Genomic DNA, 16,750 nt, shown 5'->3' on the forward strand with positions numbered 1-16,750 from the left:
TTTTTTGCCAAAAGCTTTCTCACAATGCACTGCTATGGAAAGTAAAAAACGCATTAAAACGCAACGCAATGGAACGCAGCGGAACACATTAAACTGCATTGGCCCATATGCAATTATTTTTTCTCATGAGTTACGGTATCTCCTAAAAGAAAATGTTCATATTCTCTTTAAAATACTTTTAAGCATTTTACAATTGGAAAAGAACCCAAAACATTGGAAAAAGTACTATCCAAATAATTGTGAGTATTTTCTTGCTTGCTGGCGGTTCAAAGGATATTTTATTTAAAGTATCACCTAGGAGAAAACTCAAGAGAAAAAGTAAATTGCATATGGGCCATTACGTGTAAAAGTGCCCCGAGGCTCACCAAAGGCAGCAATAAGGGCCCGCTTCCACTAGCCGCAGTGCGATGCGATCATTGCACCACAAGCAAATTGAAACCAATATAAGTCAATGGAGTAATTTCCATTAACACAAATGTACCTACAGGATGCGGTGCGCTGGGACGCTGGGGGAATTATAGATAGCATGCAACGCATCCGATTCCCCATTACCGCTAATGGAAAGCCGCACAAAGCCACACCCAGATATCCAGAAGGCGACCAGAAGTGCCCACGGCTGGCTGCGATGATACCGCCAGTGGAAATGGGCCCTAAAGGAGCCACTAACAATTTAAATATGGAGTTATAATTCACAAAAGACTGCAGTTATTTACAGTAGATAAACCCTGTAAAACGCAGGACAGAAATGTCACCCTTAATGTATCATTAGGGCAATATTTTGAGTAACGAGGGCTGTACAGACATGCTGTTTTGGTAAATCCGAGCAGAAGGGGAAAAGGGACAATGGGCAGCGCATGGTCAAGCGGTACCGGAACAAATGAAGGAAATGTGCCCACTTGTCACATGTTGTTTAGCAAACAGAAGGAGGGATGCCAATTGGCCAAAACAGGAGGTTATCAACATTTGTCTAGTTCAATTTTGGGTTTGGTTGGATTTTAAACAACTCAACTCACCTCTTTCTCTCCACATATATGGCTGACCGTGGAGGCAGAAGCCGGGCTGGCTGACGGTCCCAGGACAGAGACCACGCCTTTCGGTAGAATTTGACACACTAGAAGAAAAAAAAACAACAACAACATTAATTAACATAGGAGGGTAATAAAAACCATACCTCCCAACATTTTGAGATAAGAAAGAGGGACACTTTCAGACACACCTCTGTCACACCTCTAACCACGCCCCCACCACAACCTTAGACATGCAAAGGATTCAGAAGCAAAAGATGTAGTGTTATTATTCAAACCACACTAGTCCTTTCTATTATTGCTAGTTTTCCTTAAAATAAAGTAATGAAATAAACAATTGTATTTGACCGCCTTCTCCTAAAAATGACTTTTTAAGATATAATATATTAGTTTTATTTTATATTTAAATCTACTTTTTAAGTTTTTACAATTATATTGTTTTTGCTCAATGACATATTCATTGAAGTATGCCAGAGCTAAAATCTATGAACTATTGACCCTTTTTATCTCCTTCTTACTCTAAGAAGCCATTTTCTGCTAGGAAAGTGTTTTATAGCTGTAATTTCTTATCAGTGAGGGTCACACCATAGTCTGACCCAGCCCTGACAGGAACTGCCTCTTACATACCTGATGTTTAACTCTTTCAGGCAGAGAAAGAAAAAAGGAACACAGCATAGTTATTTGTGTGCTTGGCACTGTACATACACATGTCTATCTCATCATGTCACATGTCACCTCGGGTATCCTTTAATATTTGAAAATAAGAAATGTATCAATTTATGTGATTAAGAAAAACAAAAACAAAACACTCTATCCCTTGGTACAGCCTTCTTCTTTAGTGGGAAAATACCCCCCTCCACTTTATAACCTATACTAGTGTTCAAAGATTAGCAGCGTTAAGAAGTGAGATTAGAGTAATGCATGAGAGATATGTAGTTAATTTTATTGTAAGTAGTCAATAAGGTACTAGGGAAGTCCCTTTATGTTGTTAAGTGTTCAAGGAAATCCCAATGCTAACTACACAGTAAGTGACCAAGCATGAGTCTAACAAATGTACTAGTTTTAAGCGAGTATGTTGGCAAGGCCACTAAGCTATGTTGAAGATATAGTACTGTTAAACTTGTTATTAAACAACTAATTACTGTTCCTTAGCTTGTACGCTGGTACGAGATATGAGTAACCAGTATAGCACTGTGTAATAATATGCTGCTGTATTTCAATAAGATAACCACTCTGGGATTGGATATATTTTTATCTGGTGTTATTGTAATTATTAAAAATGTTTAATAAAAATTCAAAGTTTAAAAAAAAAAAATATGGGAATAAAGTTAGTTAAACACATTTTCAGTTCAAAAATACATATAGTTACATACTTAGATCTGTACATGAGTCTTGTAAGAGGGACAAATGAGAAAGAAATCCTCTAGATTGTAAGCCTTAGGCAGGGCCCTCCTCCTTGTGTCTCCTACATATTCATGCACCTCCATTACTGTACACCCATCCTATGGATCTGAGTGAACTCGATTTGCCTAATCTCCATGCTCCAATCCAGTGACTGATTAACCACTTCACAACTGAGGCGTTTTACCCCTTCAGCATCCGAGCAATTTTCACCTTTCAGTGCTCCTTCCATTCATTCGTCTATAACTTTATCATTACTTATCGCAATGAAATGAACTATATCTTGTTTTTTTCGCCACCAATTAGGCTTTCTTTAGGTGGGACATTATGCCAAGAATTATTTTATTCTAAATGTGTTTTAATGGGAAAATACAAAAAAAATTTGGGAAAAAATCATTATTTTTCAGTTTTCAGCCATTATAGTTTTTAAATAATGCAAGCTACTGTAATTAAAATCCATGAAATGTATTTGCCCATTTGTCCCGGTTATTACACCGTTTAAATTATGTCCCTATCACAATGTTTAGCACCAATATTTTATTTGGAAATAAAGGTGCATTTTTTTCAGTTTTGCGTCCATCCCTAATTACAAGCCCATAGTTTATAAAGTAACAGTGTTATACCCTCTTGACATAAATATTTAAAGAGTTTAATCCCTAATGTAACGATTTATGTTTTTTTGGTTGTAATTTTTTATTTTTTATTACAAAAAAAAATTGGGGAGTGTGGGAGGTAATGAGTTCATTTATAATGTAAAACTATGTATTTACATATGAAAAATGCTTTTGGATGTAGTTTTACTATTTGGCCACAAGATGGCCACAGTCATTTTTTGTGAATGCGTCCTGTAAGCGTAGGAAGTACGCTTACAGGAAGTGTAATGAGGCTGGGAAACTTTTTTTTCACAATGACCGAGCAGTTTCTCACGGAAGCATGCCGATCATTGCTGCGGGGAGTTAGATCAACGAACGGGAACAGTTTTCCCGTTCATTCATCTGCAGGTGAGTGGCCGGCAGCGTGCACGAGCGTGGGAGCGTGTGCACGAGCGAGCGGGAGCGCCGTCAGCGGTGGTAGCGGCGGGGGTGCGCATATCTGCACCCTGGATGGGGAAATGTAGTTAAAAGGGGCGTAGATATACAGTACCTTGGTGGCGAAGTGGTTAAACATTACCTTGTACTCATACTGTGTTGCATGATCTGGTTTGCATGTATTCCTGTAATGTCTTATTGCAGTATGTCACCCCTAAATATTGTCTGTAGCCTTAACTAATATCCAACGCTAAGTAATATGTTGGCGCTTTATAAATACAATAAATAAATAAGAATAGGGACAGAGACATTTAGGCTTCTTGCACACCAAGACGTTGCATTAGGTGGCACGTTAAGGTCGCATAACGTGCACCTAACACAACGTATGGTGCTGCAAGAGCCGACGGTAGAGTGAGCCGCGTTAGGCGGCTCGAGTCCTATAATGTCTCCCAGAGTGGCGCTGATTGGCCAGCGGGACCACGTGATGCGGAGCGAGACACTCCGCATCACGTGGTCCCGCCGGCCAATCACCGCCCGCCAGTGCAGTGAATATTAAGTAGCCATGTGCGCGGCTACTGAAGCTGGCTCTCCCCGCCTCCTCTCCGCCCCCCACTGCGCATGTGCAAACAGTGTAACGCGGCTATAGCCGCTCCAACGCCGTAGCATGCTGCACTTTGCACAGGACGTGCAGCGTTACATGTAACGCAACGTGGGCTGTGTGAACAGCCCACTTGTGTTACATTGCTGTGCGTTGGGGGAGCGTTACAGGCGCACTAACGTGCGCCTGTAACGTTTTGGTGTGTAAGCAGCCTTAGTTCTCAAAGAGGGACTGTCCTTCAAAAAAGGGACAGTTAGGAGCTATGTAAAAACTGCAGCACACAAACTGTAACATTTACAACCAGACTCCATACTTTGTCAGCAAAACCTGAAACCCAATTGTCTCTTCTGTGCAATGGCCCAGCTCTAATGGATTCCAGTTTTCAGAAAGTTATTCCAAACAACTGCATGCATGAGGGGAGCCATTTTGTGACTAAATCAACATGGTTTCCCCAGCCATGTCATTAGCTCCTAGTGATTCTCATAAACACTGGGCATTCAGCAGACAAAATGGCTGCCACCTCAGTGAGCACATCGCTGTGATATTCCTCACATCCCTCTATCATTTCCCGCCACACCATCGCAGCACCCCATAAAAGTCAATACTCTTCACAGGCTTGACTGAACATCAATGATTCATCCAGCATATGTATATAAACGCCGCCATCGCTGGTGAAAGATCTCCGTCCGGGCGATAATGTCTGTCTGTCGATTTTATTCACCTCATTAATTTCTCCCTTCAGTTCATAGTTCTCTTTCCTCTTAGATTATTTAACATTTATTTCACATCAATTTTCTGTGCGTCTTTCGCTCACAATGTAAAGCGTTTGGCTTCTGATTAACTAGCGGGGTCTGGGTCATATTTGATAATTAGGTTCCAGGCATTCTATCCTTGTTTTACCCATCTCAGGCGCATCGCGTAACGCTCCAGTGACACGCGGGATATTGCAGGCGCATCTTACAACACAACACTCTCATTAAAGCACAACAAGGAATACCGAATGGTAATTATGTAAAGGTCGGCTAAACACCTCCAGGCCTACTTAAAGGGAACCTAAGCTGAGAAGAATATGGAATTTTCCTTTTAAAATAATACCAGTTGTCTGACTCTCCTGCTGATCCTGTGTCTCTAATACTTTCAGCCACAGCCCCTGATCAAGCATGCAGATCAGATGCTCTGACTGAAGTCAGACTGGATTAGCTGCATGCTTGTTTCAGGTATGATTCAGCCACTACTGCAGCCAAAGAGCTCAGCAGGACTGCCCCAAAACTGGTATTGTTTAAAAGGAAACATCCATATCCCTCTCAGTTTAGGTTCCCTTCAATGATGCAAAGGAAAGTACAATGGCAATTCACAAAGTTGAATAACCATTAGCAACCAGGCAGTTCGCATAGAGCTGGATTTCGATTGGCCAGTATGAAGTATGTGTATATGCTGTATGTATCATTGACCTTTCTGTGCCTTTACAGAATAATCATAATAACCAAAGGATATCAGTCTCTCATCAAACTCATAAAACCGTCTTTTGGAAAAAAAATATATCCAATCTTTAGTGATATAAAAGGTTTCTTCAGTACAAAACGGTAAAGGGGCGCCCATGTTTGGATTAAAAACAGTGAAAACGTGGAAAGTGAGGTATCTTACCTCAATGACGCCAGTCTCGTAAACAAATAAGGTTTATTTAGCATAGACAAAGCGTTTCACGGGTCTGAGCCCGCTTCCTCAGGCAATATAAGTGCCTTAAATCATCAGCTATACACAGAGCTCAATACTTTTCCTAAAGTGTGCGTTTACCCCCAACCCAACAGAGGTTGGAGGAGTTCCCTCTGGTGTCACCTGGTGGATACCACTATGACAAACTAGTTTCTTTTAGCAAGGAGAGAGACTGCCTCCAGTGTCATCTGGATACCCCGAGTAGAGTCGGGTTTGTTGTCTCCACCTGCTTAAAGTGGTTGATTGCCCCTGTTGCATCCCAGCTTTGTGAGTAGTCACTTTTTTTTATAATGATTCACATGCTGCTTGATAACTAACCTACTACACTATCTGGGCTCTGTGTCTTTTTACTCAGGGTGCCAAGACACCCATCCTTCCACCTTCAATACAAAAGTTAATTTAAGTAATAAAATGTTATATACATATTCATAGGAGTCACTATTGTCAAAAATAGTGTGAAATGCAGTAACTGGTTGTAGGCAACTCTTCATCAAGCCCACAAGTACATCAAAATATACATTACTTGACCAGATAACGTTAAATAGTTGAATAAAATAGGTGGACGCTCCTTCATAGTCCAAAAGATGTGTAACTGAATCGGGTCAATCAATATCTATATAAGACCATCGCGCACAGGACAACCATCAAGGCATCCATGTTTTGAAGAAACCTTTTGTATCAATAAAATTGGATATAGTATTTTCCAAAAGTCGGTTTTCTGAGTATGATGAGAGACTGACATCCTTCGGTTATAATGTGATTTCAGAGTGTGTAGTGGAACACCATTACGGATATTTTTGATATTCCCAATTTGTGTAATTCTTGTCTTATCTCAGGATAAGACAGTAGAATCACTTCACATTCCCTGTGTGTCTATTATCAACATTCCATGCGTGTCTATTATAAACATTCCATGTGTGAGTCTATTATTCATTATATTATATTTATTCAAGAAGCACAGAGCAAAGAATGGTCAGTCATTGCAACCACAAATTAAAATGTCTCTTCAGTAATCTGATATCTGATTGGTCATCCCTAATAACTGCAGCCACTGTCCTCCATACAGGGTTACTTGAATAAGCACAATTAGTGGGCCCCTGTGTTTAAACCATCCAGGTGGAGTCTCAGTTCTTTCTTCACATGTGGTTGATATTTGGTCAATCAGGAATCTCTACCCTGTTGGTTTGACTCCCTGAGATATTTAATACTTACTGTGGTGCAATTCAGTGGAGTTGAACTCACACGAAAAGATCAGCTCACCAGTATCGTAAAATGTCAAGTCTTTATTTGCGAAAACGGACAAATGGACAGTCAGCAAAAGATGTCTCCTTAGTCTATAACTGAGGAGACATACCGTATTTTGCTCCCATACGCGTGAGCTGACATTGCTGAATTGCTGACTGTCCATTTGTCTGTTTTCAAAAATAAAGATAGGATAGGATTACGATACTGGTGAGATGATCTTTTTGTGTGTGGTCAAGTCTGGAGTTATATCAGCTAGATCATACTCCCATGAATTGGGGATGGTTGAAGCAGACAATCCCTTTTGTTTGAATGGAATTGAACACTTTGTATGCTATTTCTCTGTAAAATGTTGACATTGATAAATAGATTGCATGAACCGCTTCTGTCAATCAAGCCCACGTTGTACGCGGCTTACTGCGCAGGCGCAGAAGTTCTGGACGATCTCAGTGTCAGGCTATGCACCATACGGCGATCCCTGGATGGCGGCGGAAAGCGGATCGGTCAGCGTGGGACAGTCGGCTGCAAGGGGCTGGAGAAAGTCCCAGGTGAAATTTGCCTGATGATTCCTTTCATCTCCCCTCTCGGGTGCACACGATCGTGTCGGGAGTGGAAATGGCATGTGGCGTAAATCCTACGCCGCATCAAGCTTAGGCAGCCACAAATGTGGTGTAGGATTACAAAAGGCAAAAGAAAAAACAAAGCAGACTGGCACTGCGGTCATGGGACTGGCTTGAAGATGACAGTTAGATCGGGAACTGGATTGGAACCCGAGAATCGGTCGAACACCGCGCACGGAGCCTCAGAAGAAGCTCAGTTCAGAGCGAAACAGCTGTCAGGCGGACCGCTGCTCCCACACTACCCCACAGCTAAGAACAGGAAGGGTATGTCATTGCATAAGTACAATTGATGGAGTTGTCTGTATGAATGGACTAATGGATACAATAAATGATTATTATGCTTAACCTGGATATGCAGTGCCGGATGGTTCAATCTCTTCACTACATGCGTGGTGTAGGATTAACTACACGCGGCCCCCAAAAGGTTAAATCAGGACAGAGAACAAGACCTGGGCCTTGCGGATAGATTTCCAAAATTGTGAACTATGCAGAAGAACCGTAAGCTTATACTCTCCTGCAAACTCAGTCTAATTATTATATTTTAACACATCAATACAACTGGGTGTTAACATATGCATCAAACCCAGATAAAATCTTTCAGCTAAAAGGGCCGCCGCACTGCTAAATTACTTATCGACAGGCACTCTACCCTGGGAATAAAATTTGATTGTTAAAATGATATTACATTACATGTTTCAAAGGATGGTAAGTGGAAATGCATATTTAAAATTTGTGGTCTGTACTTTTTAATGGCCTCCTATCCTTTTTCCCAAATGATGTCCTATTTCCCTATTACTTCTTCCCTCCTCTCCTCCCTCCTCACTTTAAAATACAACTCAGACTTTGGGCAACTGGGTACTGAGAAGCACATTGGTAGCTTAAACGACTATAGTGGATTCATAATAAGTGTTTTTTTTTTTTACGCTGCTGACAGCTGCTTTTGGAGTGATACAGGTCCTTGAAATCAGAATCGACCGTACAATGGGGAGCATTTACAGAGCACCAATGGGATCTTAACAATACATTTGATACCCCTAAAAATGTTTATTTAGTGTTTGTTTGTTTTTTTCATTCCCCAACTGATTGTACAGGATTTCCATTCTGTGAAATGCCAAAACGCTGCTGTATGAATTGCAAACCTTCCTTTACATGATATGTATCATGTGCAGATTCCATTTTCCGTGGTATCTAGGTTGCGCAAAACCCCTTTCACATGATAGCTACAGTCTGCAGACCCCTTTCACATGGTATCTAGGGTGCGCAAACCCCCTTTCACATGATAGCTACAGTCTGCAGACCACTTTCACATGGTATCTAGGTTGCGCAAAACCCCCTTTCACATGATAGCTACAGTCTGCAGACCCCTTTCACATGGTATCTAGGGTGCGCAAACCCCCTTTCACATGATAGCTACAATCTGCAGACCCCTTTCACATGGTATCTAGGGTGCGCAAAACCCCCTTTCACATGATAGCTACAGTCTGCAGACCCCTTTCACATGGTATCTAGGGTGCGCAAACCCCCTTTCACATGATAGCTACAGTCTGCAGATCCCTTTCACATGGTATCTAGGTTGCACAAAACCCCCTTTCACATGATAGCTACAGTCTGCAGACCCCTTTCACATGGTATCTAGGGTGCGCAAACCTCCTTTCACATGATAGCTACAATCTGCAGACCTCTTTCACATGGTATCTAGGGTGCGCAAAACCCCTTTCACTTGATAGCTACAGTCTGCAGCCCCTTTCACACGGTATCTAGGGTGCGCAAGCCCCCTTTCACATGATAGTTCACATGGTATCTAGGGTGCGCAAGCCCCCATTCACATGATAGCTACAGTCTGCAGACCCCTTTCACATGGTATCCAGGTTGCGCAAGCCCCCTTTCACATGATAGCTACAGTCTGCAGACCCCATTTCCCACGGTATGTAGGGTCTAGAGACCACATCTCACATGGTATCTAAATGTGTAGACCTCTTTTACATGGTATTTAGGGTGTAAAGACATGCAAAAACGGTGCCCAGAAATTTGGGGGAGGGTAAATCCGGAAAACGGCTCACGTTGCTCCTGTGAAAGTCCTCTATTCCTCTCTGATTGGCAAATATTTCTCATGCTGAGACAATGCACTTTCTATTGCAGAGCAGGGTGGGAGTGCCTGAAGACTGGGAGGAGGGCGGGTAAGGCATACACAATCAGGCAGAGGAGAGTAAGGGAGGAAATTACATCAGGATTGGCTTCAAGATAGACACAGTTAAAATGGAGAATCCTAAGAAGGATTTTCTCTTTTTTTTTTTACTATAGAATAATCACTAAAATCTAAATGTGGGCAGTGCAATACATCTGTTATGTAAGTAGAGCAAGTATTCATCTACTTATACATGTGTGTGTGTTTTTTTCTGAGATAGTATGGCTGACAGCTCCTCTCTAAAGAGAAACTGTAATCAAGGTTTCAGGATCAGTAGCCCAGGGCACCCAGAGGCATGGCAAGCAGCAGGGAACATACCTGTGTCCCATCTTCCCCCTGTGCCGCCTCGGATACACTTTATAGGGTTTTGGTCAGCACAACAGCCAATAGCAGTTTTAAAAGGAAGGCAGCAATGTTAGCCTGCATATTATTCTCAATACAGAAACCCAAGTTTATACAGACGAGCAAGCCAAACACACACAGAAAGCTAAATGCCCTGTATAAAGAACTGGAGACTTAAAATCTGTTATTATCTTCTCAAGTGCCTTGAAATCCATTTCCTATTTGGGTCTCATGGTCATTGGCTGGCTCTCCCTGAACATTTTGCCCTGTGGGTGGACACAAACTAGAGATCATTCAGTATACTGAATGGGCATGGTGGAGACTTGGCTCGTTGGCCTGATACATTGCAGTAATTAAGGGAACATTACCAATGCATTTGTTTTATAAAAATGCTGTCAGTCTTTCATTAACCGGGCTTCAGTTCAGCAAGGCTATTACACCTCCTACATAAAGCTTATTTGAAGCCCTAGTTGATACTGCCAGATTTAGATTCATAGTTGGAAAAGGTGAATAGGGCCATATGCGATTACTCACACATTTTGTAGTGCAGTGTTCTGCTCAGTCAGCCATGTGACCTAAAAATCCCTCCAGCAAGCATGGAGAAGGGGGTATAGTGGGAGTTTCCAGCTGAAGAACAGCAACCACTCTTAAGGTTCTACCTGTGTTGAAAGATTAACTCTTTAGCACTGAAGCTCAGCATATTATTATCGCTAAGGGGCTAAGCTGTGGCAGAAGTGCTGGCCACAAAGAGTAAACATCAGCAGAGGGAGGGAGTGAAAGAGGTCAGGTGATCTGTGCTCATAAGGAGAGACTGGTTGCTGACTCCTCCCTGTGAGCAATGATGGGATGTGGGAGGAGTTATTTATTTCCAGTAAATAACCCATGTCAACAGGTAATGAAGCTACAGTACTCAGGTATTTTAAATACATCTATTGCAAAAATGACTAACCTGCAATGTACACAATTTAGCCCTTTGAAAGTGAAAGGGCAACTATCGCAAAAAATTGTAAAATTGAAAATACATACATATAAATGTACATTTCTCCATGCGTAAAATGCACTATAAACTACTTTTTTTTCCCTATGCTGCTGTCACTTATAGTAGGCATTGAAAATCTGACAAGTTTTGGATAAGTCTATCTCCTCATGGAGGATCCTCAGGTATTTATTTACAAAAGTGCCAACTGAACCGCAGTTACTCAGTCCAACTGCCAAAATAGTGTCCAAAGGGAAGCGGGAAGACATCTTTGTATGGATCTTTTTCAGGCAGTGCTTTTGTAATGAATAAAGGTAGTACTGAGAATCTGCTGTGAGGCAATGGACTAGTCTAAAATCTGTCAGATCAGTCAGATTTTTACTACCTACTGTAAGCAACAGCAACATACGAAAAAAGTCATTTGCAGTGCATTTTAGTCTGGGAGAACTACATTTTCTATGTATGTATTTTACATTTTACAATGTTTCATGGTAGTGTTCCTGCAAAATGACTATAATATGCATTTAAAAAATGGGAGGCTGAAGAAGGGCTTTAAAGAGGAACTTTAATCAAGGACTGAACTTCACTCCAATGAGATGTTGATACCCCGTTTCCTACAAGAAACCTTTTCTCAAATAGATCATCGGGGGTGGCGGGGGGTGAAGCAGGTAGTTTCCGCAATTGGTGCTCAGCGCTGAAACCACGTGGCCCATAGCAGCAATGTAATGCTGTGCGGGGTGCATAAGGGTAACTCGTGGCTCCGGCGCCTGCCAGACCCCAAATTACATCTCCCACAGAGTTGGGAGGACTCAGAGGGGGAATCGTATTTAATGCCGCCGGGAAGTTTAGCGGCAGCGGGGTAAGCCATCATTCGTCTCTCCCGTCGCCCAACTCACCAACAATGCGAAAATACATATGGGGGGGTCTGTATATCTGATATTGTGGTGAAACTCCTCCCACAGTGTGATGTCATGGCCATGGTTCTGACAGTTTCCTGTCTGTGAGCCTAGTTGCATTGTGGGAAATAACATCATTTTTCAAATGCCAAGCAACCAATATCTCCCTCTGTGTCAGGACTACAGATGTCGCCACCTGTGATAAATGTCAGAATGTAAATCAGGGAGAGGAAAGATTTTACAATGAGCAAACACTGACTAAATAATTTATAAATGAATCATGTAAACAATAAGCAATTTTATTCATGATGATATTTTCACTACAGTTCCTCTTTAAATTTGTGCTCGGAGTTCTATCTTACGTACACAGCCTTCATTTTCAAGCTTGACTGGAATGTAGCGTTAAGTACGCCGTTCAGTAGACCCGAGGGAAAGGTAAAGCAGCCGGCCCACAGTGCAGTGATGGCCTATATAGGTATATATATAGACAGTATATACCCCTACCGTACACCACAAGTCATTATGTTGTGCTCAGGATGCCGATAAAGCATTGCTAATTGTTTATGGGAATTATCAGTATCAGAGGATCCATTTACTGTATTGGTCTGTTCTAAGTGTCCCTGTCTGGAGCGCGATGAGACTAATGTGATGACATCATTACCAGTCGGCTGTAACAAGTCGACATTATGGGAGAAATACAGACTCAGCTTCTTTTGACGAATGTAGATGTGAAGTGCTATTTATCACATTATGGAGCCGGAGCACCTGTAACTCCGCAATCTGTGTAATAGTTAGGAGATTATCATAAAATCAATTTGACAAGGCAGTCTATCTAAATGTCCTCTTACTGGTTTCATCCAGCAGCAATTTCGTCTGACGGTACTTTTCCCATAGAATAGAAATATAATATAGAAATCTATTTTTTATCATGGTACATTGAGTTCACGGCCTCCTGAGCGGCAAAATGAGCACTACTTATCTGAAAGGAAAGGTGTGCCTATATGATAGCAAAAAAAAAAAACTAAAAAACTATTAAAGAGAGTCTAAAGGCACAAAAATACGGAGGCTATAAAAATGTTCCCGGTTGTCATGATGCCTTGTAACAAACACGCAGCTGAGAATCAGACTTAGGGCTCTTTCACATTAGGTAACGTGCGCACAAACCGATTTCGTACATTTCCCTCCCTGGGGGATGCCCTGTGCTCCACCCCCCTCGGCCCCTTCCACCGTAACTCACATGCCCCGATCCAGCGTCAAATCTCAATGCTCTCTTGCCACCGGCTTCACGTCCTGTCACTGTTTACTTCCGTCTGGCACTCCTTATGAAGTAAGAGGCGCCATCCGGAAGTAACCAAGGTAAATGGAGCTAAGTGGCTGGCAGGAGAGTGGTGAGATTTGGCACTGGATAAGGGCCACAAATGATTTGCCGCTTGGGGCCACAAAAACCTTCACAGCACCCCTGTGTGACGTCAGGGAAGTTGCGGAGCGACACTAATTAGCGGAGGTAGTTCTAATTCACCTGAAGGGTAAACGCCGCAGCTGGACGTTACAAAGCTCCCAGATGGGTTATAATGTAACAGTCTGAAACGCTTTGTCTAATGTGAAAGTTAACATGAAAGTCAAATAAACGTTCATGTTACCTTTCTAAACGCATCCTAGGATCGATCCATCAAAGCGCATGGATCGGCTCTCAGTGTGAAAGAGCCCTTAAAGTGGATCTAAACTCAGAACGTCTTCTCTGTTCTAAAAAGATTAGCCACAACATGATAACCTTTAGGGGGAAAAAAGCAAATCTTAATGATAATTTATGGAAATTCCACCAAAAAAAACTGAAGTTGTACCTGGATTAGCTGTGCAGGGAGCACAGAAAGGGTTAAGCCTCGGTCGTTCCTGCAGAGGCAGAGCCACAATGGTGCTGAACGTAACAGCTGCTGATAGCTAATTACACTCTGGCATAGCTAAACAAACACATTTGGCACACTGCAATGACTTTCTACAGCACTTATGGAATGAAAACTTTTCATTGTGTGCTGTGCAAGATTTTGGGTCCATTTTAAGGGATAACTGTATCTTTGAGGCATAGCAGCACATAATGCAAATCACTACAATTACCTCATTGGCTCCTATGCACAAACAGTTCAGAAAACTATTTCTGTCTATGATGTCCCGATCGGGGCAAACCATCTGGTAAATTAGGTACTGCCATAAATCACAATGTAATTTGCATCACCTCAGAAAGTGGTGCGCTGGGATTTGAGAGATATATATATATATATATATATATATATATATATATATATATATATATATATATATATATAATCTCTGGCTATCAACCGAGCAGGCCAAGGGGTTGCGTAATACGTGCCAGACCTCAGCTATTATATAGCCAAACTCTGGATATTGGTGTCAGAGTTCAGCTATTATAAAGCTGAACTCTGGATTACGGTGTTCGCTCACTTTAGGGTTGGCAGAGTTTAACTATTATATTAGTTAACAACAGATTGGCTGACTACCATTATTGGATAAGACAAAGGGTTATGGGATGCACTTTGAGCCATGCGACACTGACCTCAAGAAGCAGTCTTGTGTGGCTTTCAATAAAACTACTATGTTTACTTCAACTATGCTTCATTCTTGAGGTTTTCTTACCTTTTAAACATTTTTTAGATATTTTATATTTTTGGGGAGCCTCCTTCCCTTGCATTGTGTTAAAGCAAGGCCAAATTATATGCTTTTAGTGGACCGAATGGGGGCTACAGCGGAAGAGGGGAGAGGAAGCTGGCCACAAGAAGGGGCCACTAGGTGTCTCAGAACATGAAGAATAAGCAAGTATCCGTACTGACATTTTTTGGCCTTTAACATAGGAGACCTGGGTTGTAATCCTGGCTAGGGTCAGTACCTATTCAGCAAGTTCTTGGGCAAGACTCAAATGCTTTGAGTCCAACAGGAGAAAAGCCCTGTACAAATGTTAGCTTTTTTTTTCACTGCAGGTTTACTTAGACACTACAGGTAGTCCCCGGTTAACGAACGAGATAGGGACTATAGGCTTCGTTCTTAACCTGAATCTGTTCTTAAGTCGGAACACTGTGCCATCTCTGTCCCCTGTACCTCCTCTGTGCCTCCAATGTCCCCCTCTGTCCTCTGTACCTGCTTATACAAGTTTAAAAGCCATTTTTTCTTTACATTTTTTTAAAATCGATTTTCTCAAAAACTACAAGTCCAATTTGAAAATGTTTTTGCTTGTTCCCATGGAAGCAGAGAATCCATGCCGTTTGTATCGGCGGGTCGTTCGTAAGTCGGGCGTTCGTAAGTCGGGGACTACCTGTATAACATATGCTGTTCCCATAAGCGATGTAGCTTCAGAGCTATAGGCCCCAGTGCAGATTTTACACTGGGCCGCCCACAGGATGGTTTGCTTAATAATCACAGACCACCAAAACTGGCTTTCCATGGACAGCCACTGTGTGAGAGGTATAAGCAGGCAGGACGGATGGGCGGGGGGTAGTTTTTTTTTAATGATTACCACAATTCAGAGCACATACTGTATCACTACCACTACAGCACCAATCAAGAGCTAATGCCCCAGTGGGAGGAGGGGCCTCATTTGGGTCCGACAGGTTCAGGGGCTCTGGCGTGTTTGCAACCCCTGCATGATCCCCCTTTGCTACATCACTGGATCCTATGGTTTTCAACAAGATTCCTAAAAAAATGAATAGCAAAGTAGACTGTGGCTGAAAAATAATAAGCAAGGGAACTCAGTTGCAACATGACTTGTATAGTGATGATATACAATGTACAGCTTTTTGTATACAAAGAGAAAGAAAACCCTATATGAGCACTATACTGTATATATATAACAAAAGAGAAATCTAAATCAAATCAACATTTGGTGTGACCACCCAGGTACACTTACACACAGTTTTTAACCATTTTAGCCGCGTGGACGTGAGCTTCACGTCCGCAGCGGCAGCAGCTAGAGCCGCAGGGACGCGGTAGTCACGTCCCTGCAGATTGGGGGGTCTGCAGGCGATCCTGTGGGCAGATGCCCGCGATCGCGCTGCTGCTGCTAGCAGGGGGATTGGCTGCGAGCATGTCCGCCGAGAATAAACACTGTTTTTGTTCAAGATTTTGTTTAGATTTTACTTTTGTTTGCTCAGTATGCATTTTGTAAATTGATAACAATAAACAATTATTATCAAGTCTGACAGCATTCTTTGGTTACAGCATTTTTTCACACCTGCCTGAAACATTTGCACAGTACTGTGTATACACACCTACTGATATGTGTGCGTGCATATATATCCCATTCGCGTTCCGTCGTTTTCACTTGAGCAATGTTCACCTCCCATTGATTAGCCTATAACTTTATCACTACTTCTCACAATGAACTATATCTTGTTTTTTCCGCCATCAATTAGGCTTTCTTTGGGGGGTACATTTTGCTAAGAGCCACTTTACTGTAAATGCATTTTAACAGGAAGAATAAGAAAAAAACGGAAAAAAATCATTATTTCTCAGTTTTCAGCCATTATAGTTTTAAAATAATACATGCCTCCATAATTAAAACTCACGTATTGTATTTGTCCATATGTCCCGGTTATTACACCATTAAAATTATGTCCCTATCACAATGTATGGCGACAATATTTTATTTGGAAATAAAGGTGCATTTTTTCCATTTTGCATCTATCACTATTTACAAGTTTAAAATAAAAAAAATA

General features: G+C 41.8%; 1 protein-coding gene across 8 annotated transcripts in view; it reads right to left on the bottom strand.

Annotated features, from left to right (window-relative positions):
- GRIK5 (glutamate ionotropic receptor kainate type subunit 5) overlaps positions 1-16,750 on the bottom strand; it is a 793,047-nt gene that overhangs the window by 265,304 nt on the left and 510,993 nt on the right. For all 8 annotated transcript variants that reach the window (XM_068241459.1, XM_068241463.1, XM_068241457.1 and 5 more), the window contains one exon: positions 1,014-1,111. In XM_068241459.1, coding sequence (XP_068097560.1) covers positions 1,014-1,111 — 98 coding nt within the window. The remainder of the gene's footprint in view (positions 1-1,013; positions 1,112-16,750) is intronic.

Source organism: Hyperolius riggenbachi, chromosome 6, assembly GCF_040937935.1.
Source record: "Hyperolius riggenbachi isolate aHypRig1 chromosome 6, aHypRig1.pri, whole genome shotgun sequence".
Classification (NCBI taxonomy): Eukaryota; Metazoa; Chordata; class Amphibia; order Anura; family Hyperoliidae; genus Hyperolius; species Hyperolius riggenbachi.